At 45.5% G+C, this 20424-nt stretch overlaps 1 protein-coding gene across 3 annotated transcripts in view; it reads right to left on the reverse strand.

Moving 5' to 3' along the window:
* The window catches only part of THOC5 (THO complex 5), a 48255-nt gene that overhangs the window by 13379 nt on the left and 14452 nt on the right, over nt 1–20424 (reverse strand). For 2 of the 3 annotated variants that reach the window (XM_030816061.1, XM_030816060.1), the window contains 10 exons: nt 18593–18707; nt 14104–14236; nt 13360–13392; nt 11440–11517; nt 10712–10752; nt 10360–10459; nt 8115–8223; nt 2944–3045; nt 1951–2047; nt 947–1061 (listed from right to left, as the gene is read on the reverse strand). In XM_030816061.1, the coding sequence (XP_030671921.1) occupies nt 947–1061; nt 1951–2047; nt 2944–3045; nt 8115–8223; nt 10360–10459; nt 10712–10752; nt 11440–11517; nt 13360–13392; nt 14104–14236; nt 18593–18707 (923 nt within the window). The remainder of the gene's footprint in view (nt 1–946; nt 1062–1950; nt 2048–2943; nt 3046–8114; nt 8224–10359; nt 10460–10711; nt 10753–11439; nt 11518–13359; nt 13393–14103; nt 14237–18592; nt 18708–20424) is intronic. The other variant, XM_030816062.1, reaches the window with a different exon arrangement.

A 20424-nucleotide genomic window follows, 5' to 3' on the forward strand; every position in this document is an offset into this window, starting at 1 on the left:
AGTCTCACTTTGTTGCCCAGGCTGGAATACAGTGATGCCATCTCAGCTCACTGCAACCTCCGCCTCTCAGGTTCAAGCAATTCTCCTGCTTCAGCCTCCTGAGTAGCTGGGAATACAGGTGCACACCACCATGCCCAGCTAATTCTTGTATTTTTAGTAGAGACGGAGTTTCACCATGTTGGCAGGCTGGTCTTGAACTCCTGACCTCAAGTGATCTGTCTGCCTTGGCCTCCCAAAGTGCTGTGATTACAGGCAAGAGCCACTGCACCTGGCCCAGAGACTCTTTTAGATCAGAGAAATCTTGACCCCATCCCCCTGCCACATGGTAAGCATTTGACAACCATTTACTGAGTGAATAAACTAAAAGAAGCCCCCAGATGCCACCACCTAAGTCAGTGGCTCATCATTATCACTTGGGAGCTTAGAAGAAAACAGGCTCAGCCTCACCCTGGGGAACACCAGGTCAGCAGGCCTTGGGGAAGGGATATGCAAGTTGCTCCCTGGATAGCTATATTCAAATAAGCTGACTGTGAGTCACAGAGCCAGGGGCAGGGGTTCACTGTGCTCAGTTCTTCCCCCAGCACTATGCTCAGTGCCTGGCATAAATCAGGATCTCATTAAATATGTGTCAAATGCACATCAAAATCTGCAGTGCATGACCTAGGATGAGCTGCCCCTGACCAATCCACAAACTTGTGCCACCCAATGGCTCTGGGCCTCCTCTGTGAGGCAGGACAGCACTGATGGCTCTAAGGGGGAGCTCAGTCCTCTGCCTGGACAGGCCTGGAGCTCTCCCCAGTGGCTCTGCCAAGATTCCCACTCCGTAAAGCCAGGAATCCAGGTCTTGATTTGTCGTCAGGATTCAAGTTTAGAGTGAAAGGCTAAGTTGTTGTTGTCCGTGTGTTGTCTGAGTGACTCTTAAACCACTGCCCCATCATCAGCTTACCTAGGGATGCAAACTGTTTGTGGAGGGCCAGGCGGGACTGCACCCTGGTCTTCAGAAGTTTCATGGTGGTCTCCATGTGGCTGGCGCTCAGCGAGTGGTCAGCAATCACTGTTTGCTGTGAGTGACAATGAGACACACACACGTGTGCTCCCCCATCCCTTCCTCCAGGCACCATCTCTCTCCTTGGACTTGCCTGCCTGCGGCAGCCTGGATTATCCATGCCCCAAGATGGGTACCCTTTAGACATGGCAGGGTTTATCTGCTATGACAGGCCAGACGCTGAGTCCTGGCAGAAACAACACAATATGCTGGGTTCTTGAGAAGCTGTGTCCAACTCCTGAGGAAACACAGGCTTCTGCTAAGGGGCCAGGCCCCCTGGATTTCTGCTCATGCCTCATATTTGGCACTTGCACACAAGAACAAGGGCGGCAGAGCCTGCAGCCATGAGTCCCAGAGCAAGGACTCAAGTTACCTGAGTCTAGAAGGCTACTAGGCTCAGAGAAAAGGCAAAAGGTACCTAAACTCTTATAAGTCTAAGACATTTCAGTGTCCTGAGTGGATAGAAGACAGGTCACAGCCCTGAGGGGGACACGTTCTGCCAGTTCAAAACTCCAAAGGCCATGACAGGCCTTTTTTTTTTTTTTTTGAGATGGAGTTTTGCTCTTGTTGCCCAGGCTGGAGGGCAGTGGCATGATCTCAGCTCACCGCAACCTCTGCCTCCCTGGTTCAAGTGATTCTCCTGCCTCAGCCTCCTGAATAGCTCGGATTATAGGAATGTGCCACCACACCCAGCTAATTTTTTGTATTTTTAGTAGAGACACGGTTTCATCACATTGGCCAGGCTGGTCTTGAACTCCTGACCTCAGGTGATCCACCTGCCTCAGCCTCCCAAAGCACAAGGATTATAGGCGTGAGCCACTGCGCCCGGCCTGGCCTTTCTAGAGTCTATACAGGAAGAGAGGAAGTAAGCTCCTCAGCCAACTAGACGAGATCAGTGTACAGACCTGGGGCTGCTCTTTGGGGAAGTGGAGGCCACCCAGCTTCTGTACCCACAAATAGGGGTGACCTAGCTCAAGTACATAGTCGCTCAAAGTCAGGATGCTGCAGAAAAGAAGATAAATAAAATTGTGCTGTAAGTCATTTCTGCTGTGGTCCCAGGATACAGCCTCCTCCCATCCTCCCATGCCCCACAAACCAGCCAGTCCTGCAGGTTTGGCCATGTTCACAGCTAGGCTGCTGGCAAAGCCCTTCAACTTTGTCAGTTCCCTACTGTGAATTTCATCTCTCTCACATTCACTTTCCTCTTTTTCCTTTTTTTCTTGCAGCCTTCAACTTATAAGCAAATATCAAATACAAAGGCAGTGTACTAATGTCTTGATTGGGCTACCAATTTAGAAAATATTTTTAAAATTAATCCTCGGATAATTAAAATGTCAAACATTTTTATTGTATCATGTATTATTATAAGCTTCCAGAGGGTTTTTTTTTGTTTTTCTTTTTGTTTTTGTTTTGAGACAGGATCTGGCTCTGTTGCCCCCAGGCTGGAGTGCAGCAGCATGACCATGGCTCACTGCAGCCTCAACCTCCTGGGCTCATGCAATTCTCCCACCTCAGCCTCCCCAATAGCTGGGACTACAAATGCCCACCACCATGCCTAGCTAATTTTTGTATTTATTGTAGAGACAGGGTTTTGCCATGTTGCCCAGGCTGGTATCGAACTCCTGAGCTCAAGGAATCCACCCGCTTTGGCCTTCCAAAGTGCTGGGATTACAGGCGTGAGCCACCACACCCAGCATGTTTCCGAGTTTTGATCCTTCCACCCTTCTTGTGATCTCCCTTTGCTTTGTAAGCAAGAAAGAACAAGCATTTCTTTCTACCCTGTGGTCTTTCCTATCCTCTGGGTCACCTCTGGCCCTAACAGGTCTCCAGCATTTAGCTTGAGCCACCAGAGAAACTCAGAAGTAGAGAGCTGGGAGAGGAGGAAACTGCTGACTCACCCAACTTTATCAAACTGATACTGATTGGCTGGATTCGGAGTTTTCTTTCCATGATCCCCAGGATACAAGCAACTCAGGACTGAGTCAGGAGACAGCAAGTCACTGGAAAAGGAAAAACAGTAAGCAGTGAGAATGCAGCCAACATCTTTCTTCAACATAGGCTTGGGCATTTGGGGATGGTAATACCACATCTCACTGATGACCAATGCCACCATTTATTGAAGGCTTTCTGTGGGCCAGACCCTTTATATGCTTGAGGTCATTGCATCCTTACAACCCTATGAGGGAGGATTATCACTTCCATTTTATAGAGGAAAAACTCAAGGCTTTAAAAGATATGGCTTGTTCAAGATCACACTGCTAGTAAGTGCCAGAGGTGGCTTTATATTGTCTGACCAAACAGACTAGTACTCTTAATCATTAATTTTTAAAAAACTAATCCCTTCAAGATTTATATGGTGCCTAAGGCCTTACCTCAGGGGAGCAAAGTCCCATGACACCAGCAGTAGAAATAATTTCAATTTTCATAAAAGCAGAACAGACTCCTTTCTGCTACAGAGAGAACAAGTGTATAGCTTTGGTGCTATGTCTCTCTCACTTTGACCAAATCTTATGCTTATCACAGAAAAAGGCTCCCTGTATGTTCCCAGAAAAAGATACAATCACATACACTGGAGACCCAGAGCTACAAGCGGAGAGAAATAGTGACGCCACTGCCACCCACCTGGGATGGTTCTGGCACAGTTTGTCATTAAATGTGACAAGCAAAGAAGAGATAATGTGGGAGGGTAATGTAGTAATTTTACCAGAAGGATGACAAGGCCCATTCTTTCCCTGAACCAAAGGGGGTTCTCATTCATCTTTCCATGGATAACATCAGGAGCAACTTGGGCAGCACATGCCGATCCTGAGTTTTGGCCCCAGCATGCCCTCAGGAACTCCACGCTAGGACTATGGAAGCTTCCAGCTCTTCTCTACTCTGTCTCACTGAGTATCCCTGTTCCTCCCCAAGGTCTTTGGGGAACCGCCTCAAATGGAGAACTGACTACAAAACAAATAAAACGTTTCAGGCCGGGCACGGTGGCTCACGCCTGCAATCCCAGCACTTTGGGAGGCCAAGACGGGTGGATCACGAGGTCAGGAGATCGAGACCATCCTGGCTAACACAGTGAAACCCCATCTCTACTAAAAATACAAAAAAAAAAAAAAAAAAAATTAGCTGGGCGTGGTGGTGGGCGCCTATAGTCCCAGATACTAGGGAGGCTGAGGCAGGAGAATGGCGTGAATCCCGGAGGCGGAGCTGCCAGTGAGCCGAGATCGCGCCACTGCACTCTAGCCTGGGCAACAGAACAAGACTCCATCTCAAAAAAATAAATAAAATAAATAAAATAAAATAAAATAAAATAAAAATGTTTCAAGGCTGGGCGCGGTGGCTCACGCCAATAATCCCAGCACTTTGGGAGGCTGAGGCGGGCGGATCACGAGGTCAGGAGATCAAGACCATCCTGGCTAACACGGTGAAACCCCATCTCTACTAAAAATGCGAAAAATTAGCCAGGCGTGGTGGCGGGCACCTGTAGTCCCAGCTACTCAGGAAGCTGAGGCAGGAGCATGGCGTGAACCTGGGAGGCGGAGCTTGCAGTGAGCCTAGATCATGCCACTGCACTCCAGCCTGGGCAACACAGCAAGACTCCGTCTCAAAAAATAAAATAAAATAAATAAATAAATAAATAAAAACGTTTCAGTCTTTTAGCAAGTGTTTAGGGACTATTACTAATAGATATAATCAATCTATTAGTAAATAAATAAAACAGAACCAAAACTGCCCATGATGAAGGTTATTAATTGACAAAACCTGATGAAGGAATCAAACCTTCTTGGCAAAATTTATATCTGCAACACGTCGCTCAAGACAACTGAACTTGGTAAAAATGATGAACATAAAAGGAAAGGCTATTTATAGTCATAAAAATATAACACCAAAACAAAAAAACTTCTCAACCACTCAAATCTTTGTTATACAATTTTGATAAAAAAATAAGGGATTAAAAAAACCTTAGTGGTCAGGCGTGGTGGCTCACGCCTGTAATCCCAGCACTTTGGGAGGCCAAGGCGGGCAGATCATGAGGTCAAGAGATCAAGACCATCCTGGCCAAAATGGTGAAACCCTGTCTCTACTGAAAATACAAAAATTAGCCCAGCATGGTGGCACACACCTGTAGTCCCAGCTACTTGGGAGGCTGAGGCAGGAGAATTGCTTGAACCCGGGAGGCGGAGGATGCAATGAGCTGAGATTGCACCACTGCACTCCAGCCTGGGCAACAGAGCGAGACTCTGTCTCAAAAAAACAAAAAAACAAAACCATTAACTCTTAAGACTAGCCTGGCCAACATGGCAAAACCCCATCTCCACTCAAAATACAAAAATCAGCCGGGCATGGTGGCACATGCCTGTAATCCCAGCTACTCGAGGGGCTGACGCAGGAGAATCACTTGAACCAGGGAGGTGGAGGTTGCAGTGAGCCAAGATCGCACCACCACACTCCAGCCTGGGAAACACAGAGAGACTCCTTCTCAAAATAAATAAATAAAGAATAAAATAAAATAAAATAAAAACATTAACTCTGTCAGGCGGAATTTTTAAAAATTCTCTAATGAATTAATGGATCTAGGCAACAGTTGTCAATGACAGTAACATCACAAAAATAGAGAGAGCCTTGCCTCTTGATGGAAGTATTCAACAACAACCATGATATAGTCCTGCCTTCTACTCACCCCCACCACCACAAAAAAATTTCGAAAATGTAATCTGATCAAGTCTCTAAGCCAACTCCCTGTTCACAAGAACATACAGGGAGAAAGACGAACACACTTAACGATACCGCAGGGACACAGTCTTCAAAATCCAGACTAGGTAGAACCTATAGAGCAAACGACCCATTTTCTTCAACAAATAAAAAGACGGTGGAAAGCCCAAGACAATGAATCTTAGGAGAAAACAAAAAAGATGGCAGGACCTTCTGATAAGAAGACACTTGAGAGAAGCTTTGCTCATTGGCAATGTATGGGCCTTATAGTGATCCAGACTCAAAACACAAAACTATTTAAAAAAACTGTTTATCTGAAACCTCCCTCTCCCAAAAAAATGTATGAAAAAAAATCAGGGAAATTAGAATGATAGTACGATATTCAAGAATTAGTGTGAGAATATATCCTTATATTTTAATAGATAAATCAATAAAACTGTATGCCAGGTTGGTGTCTTCATGTGGCCAAAGGCAGCCTGTATTTGAGCAAAGGCTTCTGGGCTGGGAGTCCAGAGTCTTGGGCTTTAGGTCCAGTGCTGCGATAATTGGTTGTATGCTCCCTGGACCTCGGTTTCTCTATTTGTAAAAGGAGGATGAGCTAGACAACACCTGAAGGCCTAAAAGACCTAATCTCGGTTTCACAGCGGCATCTCCTTTTATGTCTCCTCCCTGTTTGGGGGTCAGGGCCCACCTGGCAATGACAGCAGTGGTATACAGGTCTCGCTGACTTCGAATCAAAATTCTCCACTCTCTACCTGTGACCTTGAGGCAACCCCTTAACTGTCCAGAGCCTCAGTTAACTCACCTCATAGAGCTATTGTGAAAGTTAAAAGAGTCAATGATGATAAATCAGCTGTCCTTTACCAAGTGCTTCCTCTATGCTAAGCACTTGACCTGACTCTTCACAAGCACCCTGGGAGGGGATATTACAATTAACAACCACACAGCGAGGAAACAGATTCTGAGACCAGGTATACAGCTTAGTGAAGAGCTGGAGTTGAGCATGCAATAAAGCCAGGCTGCAGCCCTCTTATTAGCAGGTAGGGCACCTGAGAAATGAACAAGCAGAATGTTCATGATGAGCTCTACCACGATCTGGGGGCCCTGCAGCTCCTCATTGAACTGAGAGCCCTGGACAGTGGAACTGGGCGCTCAGAAGCAAGCCCTGGGCTCCCTCTGCTGGGGTCAGATGGGAACAGGGCCAATTTCATCCAGAGCACCCCTGGGGGGTCCAACAACACTCTCAGGCACAGCAGCCAAAGCTGCTGTGGCCTGAAGGGGATATGGACTCTCTAAGTGCAGAGTCTAAAACCCAAGAGACACCATCATCATGGAGAACTGGAAGGGGTGGAAAGAGCCCTGCTCCACCAGGCACCAGAGCTATACCTCCCTAAGCCTCAGTGGTTTTTCTACAGCTGAAAGTGGGACTAGGTCAGGGCAGTGCTCTTGTGAATGGAAGCTATTTCACCCTCAGCCCCCCTTGACCCTTCTTCCCACCCATGTTTGCAGAAGAATGCCATGATTGGGCCGGGTACAGTGACTCATGCCTGGAATTCCAGCACTGTGAGAGGCAGAGATGGGAGGAGTGCTTGAGGCCAGCAGTTCAAGACCACCCTGGGCAACAGAGCAAGACCCCATTTCTATAAAATGTCAGCCAGGCATGGTGGTGTGCACCTGTAGTCCTAGTTACTCAGGAGGCTGAGGTAAGAGGATCACTACAGCCCAGAAGTTTGAGGCCACAGTGAGCTATGATCATGCCATGGTCCTCCAGTCTGGGCAACATAGTGAGACTGTGTATCAACAAAAATAGAAATTAAAAAAAGAACACTGTAGTCAGGGCCTTCCTGGGGATGCAGTGATGGCTGTCATTACTGTGCCTCTGCTCACTCTTCTCAAAACTTTCACAGGGACCCACCACAGTCCTCCCACCACCCAGATAAGGACATGGGCTTGGGCTGAGCTAGGGAGCAAAAATCCCAGCACCTTGGTTGAGATACAAAGAGAAAAGGGAAAGAGTGGCCTAAATCTGGCAACCTAATAATGTCTGCCAAATCTCATTTTATATTCACACACTTTCCACTGGTAGCAAAAAGCTGGTGCTCTGCCCCACCTACTCAATTTGCAAATATGCTGTTGTCACTTTTATCATCTGCTGTGTAGTAAGAGGACTTCACAGATTAAAGTCAGAGAGTGCTTTCTAAATACCAGCGATGTGCCAGGACTTCTGGTCCATCTGAATACAAGACAAGTCAACACAGCCGTGGCCCTCTCCAGAGCCAGAGGGAGGAACCGAGAGCAGTCCTACAATGAGGCTCTCATCACCTCCCCATCCCGCACGTCACTGCCCAGAGCGCCTGCTCAATACCCTGCACTGATGGGGGTGATCAGCTCCGTGGCAGTTGTCACTTTGGCTTTTACTGTCATGATGTTGAGGTTCATGAGGTAGTAGAAAGTCAGGTGAAGCACACTGTCATCTGGAGGGGAGGAAGATGAGAGAATTTATGAGTCAAAACACTCAGAGCAGAGTCAACAGAGTCATAGGGGGTAGTAAGGGAGGGGGGTCAAGCGTTGAAAAACTAACTACTAGGTATTATGCCCACTACCTGGGTGACGGGATCATTCATACCCCAAACCTCAAGACCACGCAAAATAGTGTAACAAATTGGCACATGTATCCCCAGAATCAAAAATAAAAGTTGAAATTATAACAAAAAAAAGAAAAACAGAATCATAGAAAAATTCAAAGAGACTTTTACAATCATTTACTATAAAAACAAAATCGGCCAGGCGCGGTGGCTCACACCTGTAATCCCAGCACTCTGGGAGGCCGAGGCGGGTGGATCACGAGGTCAGGAGATCAAGACCATCCTGGCTAACACAGTGAAACCCTGTTTCTACTAAAAATACAAAAAATTAGATGGGCGTGGTGGTGGGCACCTGTAGCCCCAGCTACTTGGGAGGCTGAGGCAGGAGAATGGTGTGAACCCAGGAGGCGGAGTTTGCAGTGAGCAGAGATCATGCCACTGCCCTCCAGCCTGGGCGACAGAGCAAGACTCCATCTCAAGAAAAAAAAAAAAAATCACAACAGTAATATAATGAACAAAAAGAAGCAAAGAGAGCATCTACAAATTCTTTGCTACTCTTCCCACCAAGAGGTAGGGCTTAATTTCTCTGCCCTTGAGCGTGGGCTAGACTTAGTGACTCTGCTTCTAACAAATACAAGATGGAAAGGGAACCAAGCGATCAAGGTCAATATCAGCAGAAATAAGACAGTGATATCAGGTACTCCTGATATGACATGATAGTGACGACCTCATCTATGCTATTCTCCCCCCCAAATCCATAATCTCAGTCTAATCAAGGTCATGGAACACAAGGAAAGACTGAGAAACTCATTGCCTAGAGGAGACTAAGGAGCATGGCAACTAAATGCACTTTGAGACCCTGGCTTGGATCTTGGGACAGAAAAAGGACATTAATTGAAAAAGGAAGAAACTAAAAAAATTCTGTCATTTTGTTAACAGTATTGGGCCAATGAAATTAAGAGTGGTGTGGATCACTGTTAATCATACCATCTTTAATTAAGATGTAACTTTAAGGGAAGCTGAATGAAGAGTATATAGGAACTCATGTTATTTTGGCAAGTCTTCTATGAGCCTAAAATTATCTCAAAGCCAGCCACGGTGGTGCACGCTTCCAGTCCCAGCTACTTAGGAGGCTGAGGCAGGAGGATCGTTTGAGCCCAGGGGTTCAAGACCAGCCTGGGCAACATGACAAAACCCCATCTCTACAAAAAATACAAAAATTAACTGGCATGATGGCACGTGCCTGTAGCCCCCGCTACTTGGGAGGCTGAGGTGGGAAGATCGATTGAACCCAGGAGGTTGAAGTTGCAGTGAGCTGTGATCATGCCACTGTACTCCAGCCTGGATGACAAGAGTGGGACCCTATCTCTAAAACAAACAAACAAACAACCAGCAAAAAGAAAACCATTGTGTAGAGCCTATTTCCATTTGTGTAAAAAATAAAGTGGGAAGCAGATAAATATACATTTGTATAAAAGCTTCTAGGTGCAAAGAATCTTTCTAGAAAATGCATAAGAAGTCTGTAATAATGGTTGCCCTTGGAGGTGAGACCTAGGACTGGTATATAGGAACCTGTGGTGAGAGGGAAACTTAAATTTTACTGTTAGCTCTTATACTGCTAGAACATTTTATTATATGGTACTTTTTCATACAAACCAACTTCAAAACATATACTCTGCAGAATACAAAGTTATACTTATATTTATTAAACATGTTGGTCTTACTCAAAACCTGTATACTTTTGCAACTTGTTCTAGATATTTGACTTGCCAGATTCAGAAAGACGTGTAGTTTTCTCAAGCTTCTGTCTTATGTGACTGGAGTTTTGTTGCTATGTTGTTACGGTTATGATTTAACAACAAGAAGAAACAAAGTCTATACAAAACAATAAGGAAAGACAAAGCAATATGAAATGGGAATCCTTTGTTGGGCAAATAGGCGTCTGGCTCCCGGACCCTCTGCACCTGCAGCTGGGTGAACTCTTAGGTGCTACAAATCCCCTAAACAAGGTGAGTGCAGCCAAACCTTTGCACTTCAGGTCGAGCATGACAGACAGTGGGTGCCTCTTCAGCATCTCCTTGCGTTTGTCGTCCAACTGAACCCCTAGCGTGGGTCTCCGGCGTTTCTGGACAAAGGAAAGTGCCAAGCTGATGAGGATCGGTCATACCAATCTCCCCTTCCCTCTCCCAACCAGCCAGGCCTCAGCCCTACTGCCTGGCACCTGCTGCTTCAGCTAGCTGGGTTGTCAGACTCCCCTCCCAGCAGCCCTTTCTTTCAAACCTCTTTCTTCTGCTTCTAGGGAGCATGGCACCTGCAAACAAGCATGCCCCAGTGCATGCAGCTGCTTGATGCCCCCACTAGAGGAAATGGTTCTCACCGTGGTCTGCTCCTCCTCGGCATCCGAGTCACTCTCGTCATCTGCAGCCACAGAGAGAAGGCGGCTAGAGTTGAGGGGGCTCCAAATGCTCCCTAAAGCACTCCAACCCACATGGCATAAAGGGGCCCTGACTCTGTCTTTTGTAAATAAGTTTCTCTATAATAAATAATAAATTAACTTGCTGCTTCTTATTCAGAAAACATGGTGATGAAAAAAGAAAAAAGAAGAATGACGTATAACTCGTTTTTTTCAAAGGGCTTTTTATATCATTTAGATGGAACACAAGCCCCTCCTTGTGATGGTGGTGGTGGCTGTGGTAATAATAGTAACACAAATAATAATAATAGTAGTAGAAGCAAGCATAACTTGAGGGGGTACAATGTGCTGAGAATTATGCTAAAGGCTGTATGTGCATTACCTTATTTAATCCACATAACAATCCTACATGAGGTGTTACTATCTGTTTTCACAAATGAATAAACTGAGGCTCTGAAATATTAAATACCTTCCTCGGGGTCAGTCAGCTAGTGAGTGGCAGGGCTGAAATCCACGGGCTGCACCTTGTGACTCCGGGAAGTGAGCTCTTTCCTGTCTACTCCAGGGTGCTAAGACATTCAAGTCAAGCTTCCTGCTACACAGAACTAGTCCAGCTAGTTCTCCAAAGACCAGGACTGCCCTCAGATGGTGACTTGGTGTCCCTGGGGGAGAAATCCCAACCACCACATTACCTTGGGAGTCCTCTGGAGGCTTGAACAGAGCCTTGGCTTCATCCACACTGCCTTCGATTGCCACAGATAACGTCTTATCTGGGAGGCAAGAAGAAGTCTGGTAGGAAAGCTGCTGAGGAAAGGTGCTAAGCAGCACGAGTAGGCCAGCTCTGGGGCTGCATTTCTCCCACTTCTGCCCAGCTCCTTGCTGACTAAGGGTGGAAGAGCAAAAGTCCTTGCTCCAGATGAAGGGAAACAAGGTGGGACACTTAAGTCTTTTTTTTCCCGTCATTTACTGAGAACAGAGAACTTAAGTACAAATTCCTAAACCAGCATCACCTGAAACTAGCAGTGAATGCCTCTCTTTTGGTGCACACCAAAGCACAGAAATTCAAACTGAGGGCCTAAAGCCACATGGAACTCCTCTGCCAATTGTCTTAGTGGTTCTCACCCAGAAATCCATGCCTGTCCACATCCCAGAAACAATGACTCTCCCCTAAGTGCTTATTCTCTATTCTACACTATACCAAGCACATGGCTGCCATTGTCTCACTTAACTGGGAGGCAGTAGCACAGTGAATAGGAACTTGGATCTTGCAGTCCAGTTCCAGACTTGAGTCCCTGCCTAACCAATTCTCAAACACATGACCTGGAAAGTTATGTCACTGTCTGAGCCTCGGTTTCTGTATTTATGAAATGGGGACTTGAAAAATAGCAGCTGCCGGGTGCAGTAGCTCACACCTGTAATCTCAGCACTTTGGGAGGCCGAGGCAGGTGGATCACCTGAGGTCAGGAGTTTGAGACCAGCCTGGCCAACATGGCAAAATCCCGTCTATACTAAAAATACAAAAATTAGCTGTGTGTGGCGGCATGTGCCTATAATCCCAGCTACTTGGGAGGCTGAGACAGGAGAATTGCTTGAATCCAGGAGGTGGAGGTTACTGCGAACCAAGATCATGCTACTGCACTGCAGCCTGGACAACAGAGTGAGACTCTGTCTCAAAAAAAAAAAAAAAAAAGAAAAATAGTAGCTGCCCCATTAGTGGTGGGGACTGAATGAGCTGATGCTTGTAATTTTAACTATAAAATTATTAAAAATTAATTTTTAGGCTGGGTGTGGTGGCTCATGTCTGGTTGGGAGGCCAAGGCGAGTGGATCACCTGAGGTCAGGAGTTCGAGACCAGCCTGGCCAACATGGTGAAACTCTGTCTCTACTAAATATATAAAAATTAGCCAGGCACGGTGGTGGGTGCCTGCAATCCCAGCTACTTGGGAGGCTGAGGCAGGGAGAATTGCTTGAACCTGGGAGGCAGAGGTTGCAGTGAGCCAAGATCACGCCAGTGCACTCCAGCCTGGGCAACAGAGCCAGACTCCATCTCAGAAAAAAAAAAAAAATTTTAATCTTCACAACAACCCTACAGGAGTAATACCATTATTATAGCCATTTATAGATGAGAAACTTAAGGCTCAGAGAAGCTAGACATCACAGCCATAAGGCTGATAAACCAGGATTCAAGACCAGGTCTGTTCAACTTAAGCTTGGCCTCTCCAGCACATGAACTAACAGCCTGTTGCATACACCAGGTATGACACCTCATTGAGTGATGTCTTGGGATCCCCTCTGAGGGTCTAGCGTTGTGAGGTCAGATAGGCTACCACCGTCCAACTCCATTCTTAAGGGTACAGATAGTCCCAAGAACCTGAAACGGTTTGCCTAGCCACACTAAGGAGGGATGGCAAACGTCCCCCAAGTGGCTGACCACTGCCTTATCTATTGCAACCCTATGTGAATCACCACCCTTCACCCCAAACAACTAGTTGCTCCCATCAAGCACTGGCAAACACCAGACTATTTTTTCAGCCATTTAATATTAGCATTCTACAAGAACATCAGAATAGAACAGGCCAATTTTAAACATAAAAGAAAAGAAAATTACTCACCCTGTCTAGGGGGCTGGGAGGATTTCATATGAGCTGATGATGGAAATAGGAGGGAGAACAAAGGGGAGGGGAGGACCAGAAGGACGAGGAAGACACAAGAAGAGAGACAGTAATGTGTTGGTGCCCAAGGTGGGAGGAGAAGCAAGCATTGGTGTAGTATATGTCTGTCTGATGCAGTGGGGTGAGAAAATTTAGGTGCTGGGTGAAAGCTGCATTAGGGCAAAAGGCAGGGTCTCCAAAATTTTCTCAAAACCCTAGCAGAGTCACAGGCTGCCCTCAAGCTTAATGAGGACACATCGTCTAACCTGGAAATTCACAGAGACATGCAGCCTGATTCAAGGCATGGTGAAAGCCTGGGAGAGCTGGCTGAGACCTGTATTCACCAGGCACCCCCACCCTGAAGCAGAGCAAGAGGCACTGATCTAACTGCCAAGCGTGCCTTGATGGAGTGAGCACCTGGGAGCCCAGACAGGCTGCCTGGGCTCTGCACCCAACAGCTGTCCAGCCAGGCTCACAAATGACTCAAAGCCACCCATTGTGAAATACCCATCAGGTTAATCCAGCCTTAGGCCAGCTGGTCAGAGCAGCCATGCTGGGCAATGCAGAGGGAAGAAAGCTTCTGTCACCTGAGGGCTTCGGGGCAGGACTGAGAAATTTCCTGAGCAGGTACTGCTTCCAACTGATTCACTCGGCCACAGCTGCTGCTCCCATAGCCCCTCGTCCTCACCCAGGCCCCATACTCACCACAGGCCTGCCCATATGCAGTGGCCTGAACAAAGAGGACATAGAGGGGAGGCGGCAGGTGTCTGGCTGTCTCATACTGCTTGTGAGCCTGGTCAAACGGCATAAACAGGTACTCCTGCACCGGAAGGGAAGCCTGCACACAAGAGACAGATTTTTGTTCTTCCTTTTTCAGCCAGTCCGCACAGGAACAAGTGGCTACTTAGTGACCATAAATCATTATTTATAAAAGTGATACATGATAAACTAATAGAACTAATAGGTGGATAAAAGCTCAACATAAACAAAATTATATTTCTTTATACTAGCAACAAACAGTAAGAAAATAAAATTGTTTTATTTTACTTACTGTCAGGGCACCCTGGCTCATGCCCGTAGTCTCAGCACTTTGGGAGGCTGAGGCAGGAGGATCAGTTGAGGCCAGGAGTTCGAGAGAAGCCTGGGTAACTTAGCGAGATGCCATTTCCACAAAAAATAAAAATCAATTAAAAAAAAGAAATTATAAAAAGATGCCATTTCAATACCATCAATAAAACATCAAATAAGAATAAACAGGCCGGGCATAGTGGCTCATGCCTGTAATCCCAGCACTTTGGGAGGCTGAGGCAGGTGGATCACCTGAGGTCAGGAGTTTGAGACCAGCCTGGCCAACATGGTGAAACCCGATCTCTGCTATAAATACAAAAATTGGCCAAGTGTGGTGGCACGCACCTGTAATCCCAGCTACTCCGGAGGCTGAGGCACAAGAATTGCTTGAACCTGGGAGACGGAGGTTGCAGTGAGCCAAGATTGTACCACTGCACTCCAGCCTGGGCAACAGAGCAATACCCTACCTTAAAATAAAATAAAATAAAATAAACAAATGAAAGGCATATAAGCCTCTACACAAAAACCTGAGAAATGAAAAGTCTAAAATAAGTGGATACGTATGAATGTCAATGGCCTGGAAGACTCAAATATTGTCCAGGTAACAATTTATTCTAAAGTGGTCTGCAGATTCAATGCAATCCTAGTCAAAATCCCAGCAGGTAAAAACAGACAACCTGATTCTGAAACTTGTATGTAAATGCAAAGGTCCAAGAATAAAATAACCAAGACAGTCCTGAAGAATTAGGTTGGAACTGTGCATCGAGACTTCTGATAAAGCCACAGTAAATAAGACGGTGTGATACTGTGTAAGGATGGACACAGACATTATACACATATCCACATGTACAAAGACATTTGATTTGTGACAAAAGTGGCACTACAGGGCAGTGGAAAGAGAATGTCTTCAATAAATGGTCAGCTAAATACCTATGTGGAAAGAAAAAATGAATCTTCACCCTTAACTTACACTATATACAAAATCACTTCCAGGATGACTACAGATTTAAATAGAAAGATTTCTTAAACAAGACACAAAAAAAGTACTAACCATAAAGGAAAAGGATAATTAGTAAAATTAGGAACATGCACTCATTAAAAGATACCATTAGCAAAGTGAAAAGGCAGGAGGTTACAGAATGGGAAAGACCTGGGAAAAAACTCATCTCCAGGCAACCCAATAGAAAACAGGCAAAAGACTTGCCTAGGCCCATCATAAGAGGTTATCCAAAAGGCAAAACGTGCTGTGTTCAACATCACTAGTCCTCAGGGAAATAAAAATTAAAACTATAATGAGATACCCTCCAGAGTAGCCAAAATTAAGGAGACTGACAGTATAAAGTGTTGACAAGGATGTAAAACAATTACAACTTTCATATGGTGCTGGTGGGAATTTCTGTAAATCGGTACAACCAGTTTAGAAAACCGTTTCAGTGTCTACAAAAGCTAAATATATGTATAACATACTGTATGACCTAGCAATTTCATTCCTGGGTATATATTCAACAGACAGATGTACACATGTATGCCAAAACACATGTATAAGAATGCTCATAGCAGCACTATTGAAATGGCCCTAAACCGGAAACAACCAATTAATAAACATCAATGAAAACAAACTCTTGTACTCACAATAGCACAGATGAATCTCAGAAACATACTGCTGAACAAAAGAAGCCAGACATAGGAGTATATACTATGATTCTCTTTGTATAGAGTTCAAAAACAGGCAAAACTAACCTATGATGTAAAGATGTCAAGATTATGGTTACTGGGGTGTGAGGGAAGATAGGGACCGGGAGGGGGAATAAAGGAGCTTCCAGGAAATTGTTAATGTTCTTTCTCTGGGATTTTGGGTGCTGGTTATACAGATGTGTTTGCTTAGTGAATATTCATTGAGCCATACACTTGCGAGTTATATGCTTTTCTGTACATAAAACTCTGTTTTAAAGTAATATATTGTACATTGTTTTTAAAAGTTGTATTCAAGACCTTAGGCAATGAATTCAGGTTTTGTTTCAGAGATTTTATTTGTGTGCTTTTCTTCTATTTTCTTTTTTCTTTTTTTCTTGACTCAGGAAAGATTGAACTAGATCGCCTTCAGTTTTAAGTTTGCAGACTCTGCATAGTGCATGAGGATCAACTGTGCAATATATAAAGTAAAATAAAAAGCATTTTAGGCCGGGCGTGGTGGCTCACGCCTGTAATCTCAGCACTTTGGGAGGCTGAGGCGGGCAGATCACAAAGTCAGGAGATCAAGACCATCCTGGCTAACACGGTGAAACCCCGTCTCTACTAAAAATACAAAACAAAAAATTAGCTGGGCATGGTGGCGAGCACTTGTAGTCCCAGCTACTCGGGAGGCTGAGGCAGGAGAATGGCGTGAACCCGGGAGGCAGAGCTTGTAGTGAGCCGAGATCGCGCCACTGTACTCCAGCCTGGGTGACAGAGCGAGACTCCGTCTCAAAAAAAAAAAAAAAAAAAGCATTTTAGGCCGGATGCAGGGGCTCATGCCTGTAATCCCAGTACTTTGGGAGGCCAAGGCAGGCGGATCACCTGAGGTCAGGAGTTCAAGACTAGCCTGGCCAACATGGTGAAACCCCATCTCTACTAAAAATACAAAAATTAGCCAGGTGTGGTGGCGGGCGCCTGTAAACCCAGCTACTTGGGAGGCAGAGCAGGAGAATCGCTTGAACCTGGGAGGCAGAGGTTGCAGTGAGCCGAGATGGCGCCACCCCACTCCAGCCTGGGGAACAGAGCAACTCTGTCTCAAAAAAAAAAAAAAAAGCATTTTAAAGTCATGGGGGGTGGTGGCAAAGGTGGGTAAGGAAAACGAAAAAAAAAAAAGTGGTATTCAAGTTTGTAAAACAAAAGCTCCCAGTTCCCAGTCCTCAATGTAGCTGCTAATGGTTTGGTATGAACATAGACTTTTCCAAGCATATACCCAACTCCTACATGTATATATCCCTACAGATACTTCGTAAACCAAGGTACAGAAATGAGTCCATACTATATGTTCTACAACTTACATTTCTTATTTAATAATATGACAGATCTTTCATATTTCAGTTATTCTGTCAGTGGTTCGATATCAGTGGTTTGATTCCATACTTTCATCAGAGCTCTAAGGCTGTACCATACAAGAATTTATTTAACCTGTACCCTATTTAAGGACATTTAGAAAGTTTCCAGGTAACAAGAGAAAATTTAACCATGCAGAGGCTTTGGTTAAGTACAACCAAAACTTTTAATTTCTGCTCTATCACCCAGGCTGGAGCAAGCCTCCTGCCTCAGCCTTCCAAGTAGCTGGGACGACAGGCACATGCCACCATGCCCAGTTAATTTTTTTTTTTTGTAGAGGCGAGGTCTCCTGATATTGCCCAGGCTGGTCTCAAACTCCTGGGCTCAAGTGATCCTCCCCATTCAGCCACCCGAAGTGCTAGGATTACAGGCATGAGGCACCACAAGCAGTCAACAACTCTTCTTCTACGCTTAGAGTTGAAGAAAGGAAATACAGGTCTTGCCAAATCCTAAGAAAAAAAGCATATTTATCTCTAGGATCCTTTTACAAAGTTCTTTCATATTAGCCATCTACCTTGCTTCATAAAATTATAAGGATTTAGACCAAATCTGGCTTCGCAAAGCAAATAAAAAGTGGGTCACCTATATAGAAAGACATTATATTTTACAGGTAAAGTGTGGACTCTTCCTCATGAGTAAAGTTTTTTTCAGAGTGAGAAGATCTGCTGAGCAGTCTGACCCTGAAGCATGGTCAGGGGGATCAAACAGACATCCACAGGAAGCAAGTTTAGATGCCTGGAGATTGTGAGGCCGGTGGGGGCCATGCAGGGGGTAAACTAAATTTACACAGTCTGAGAAAGTACGTTGCCCAGAGAAGGCTCTGGATGAAAACACCCAGGTCAATGTGTGTATATATTCCTGAGGCTAGCACTTCTTCCTCCCAGACACAAGCTTATCACACCAACTGGGTAGGGATGCAGACGAGGCCATCTTTATACTATACTATAATTTAGGGTAATAGACCTGGCAAAGCCCAAAGGGCGACACGGCTTCTGGCAGCGCCTGGTCAGTGGTAAAGGCAAAGCGAAAGGCCAGCGGGCCCCACCTGCATGATGCTGTTGAGGCGGGGCTGGAGGCTGCTCAGGTACTCCTTCTTCACCTCAATCTCCTTGAGAATCTTCTCCTTGTTGGATAGGCACTCTCGGTACTTCTCTGCCAGCCTGTTGGGGGAGGAAAGAGCATTGTCACCTGATATCCCCCAGTGATACCTCAACACGCCTGTCCACTGTCAGACTCCACCTAATGGTAGCAGCCATGATTAACTGCTAATGTTTATCCAGCACTCAATGTGTGCCAGGTACTTTGGTGAGCTCTTTAAAAGCGTAATTACATTTAATCCTTATAAAGACCCTGGAAGACAGGGACTTTTCTTATCCCCAAAGGAGGAAACCAAGGCTCACTCAAGTAGATAACTTGCCCAAGGGCATCCAGCTAAGAACAAACACTGCGCTGGGCTTTGGATCCATGTCTCTTGCTCTCCAGAGGCTCTGTCTGCTCTGTAACCACTAGGGAATACACATGCCATCTTCTGCTCCATTTCTTGCTTGAGAGGTAAGACCTAAAACTTTCACAAACATGGACTTAGCAGCTATATAACCCAAAAGACGCCCATGGACTGGCCTGGTTAGCACAGGGTGGGAATAAATTCTGGACCAGTGCCACAAGAATGCAGCACTGATGGCTGAGTCAGTGCCCAGCACAATCAGTGGACTGGACAGCAGAGTGACAGGTCAGCCCCATCTGCTAAGACACTGACACAAATTTCCTAAGAATCAGACTTGGCCAGGAATGGTGGCTCATGCCTGTAATTCCAGCACTTTGGGAGGCCCAGGCAGGCGGATCACCTGAGGTCAAGAGTTCGAGACCACCCTGCCCAACATGGTGAAACCCGTCTCTACTAAAATACAAAAATTAGCTAGGCACAGTGACATGCGCCTGTAATCCCAGCTACTCAGGAGGCTGAGACCGGAGAATTGCTTAAACTGGGGAGGCGGAAGTTGCAGTGAGCCGAGATAGCACCACTGCACTCCAGCCTGGGTGACACAGCGAGACTCCATCTCAAAAAAAAAAAAAAATACTCAGTGCTTATTAAATTCATAATATGAACCAAAAACAGAGAATACCTTCCATAACAGAAAAAGGCAAGTATACAGCTACTTCAACAACAAAAAACAGAACAGATGTGCCAATCAAAAGCCCTAGTATTCTTGTACAAATATGAAAGGGGAAAAAGTTACCATGAAAAGTTCATTATGGAAAAATAAAACAAACAAACAAAAAAGCCCACTGTATTTTTAGAATGACTTAGATTAAAACAGACAGTACTTAGATTAAAACAGGGCACAGTGGCTCACGCCTATAATCCCAGCACTTTGGGAGCCCAAGGCGGGTGGATCATCTGGGGTCAGGAGTTTGAGACCAGCCTGGCCAACATGGTGAAACCCCCGTCTCTATTAAAAATACAAAAATTGGCCAGGCACAGTGGCTCACACCTGTAATCCCAACACTTTGGGAGTCCGAGGCAGGCGAATCACAAGGTCAAGAGATACAGACCATCCTGGCCAACATGGTGAAACCCCGCTTCTACTAAGAATACAAAAATTAGCTGGGCGTGGTGGCACACGCCTGTAGTCCCAGCTACTCAGGAGGCTGAAGCAGGAGAATTGGTTGAACCAGGGAGGTGGAGGTTGCTTGCAGTGAGCCGAGATCACGCCATTGCATTCCAGCCTGGGCGACAAGAGTGAAACTCCGTGTCAAAAAAATAAATAAATAAATAGATAAATAAATAAACCTCTTTATTCATATAGAAAAGTTTATACCTAAAGTGTGACTTGAAGCATTTTTTTTTATTTTTATTTTTTGAGACGGAGTCTCGTT

The sequence above is a fragment of the Nomascus leucogenys genome, chromosome 7b (genome assembly GCF_006542625.1).
Source record: "Nomascus leucogenys isolate Asia chromosome 7b, Asia_NLE_v1, whole genome shotgun sequence".
Lineage (NCBI taxonomy): Eukaryota > Metazoa > Chordata > Mammalia > Primates > Hylobatidae > Nomascus > Nomascus leucogenys.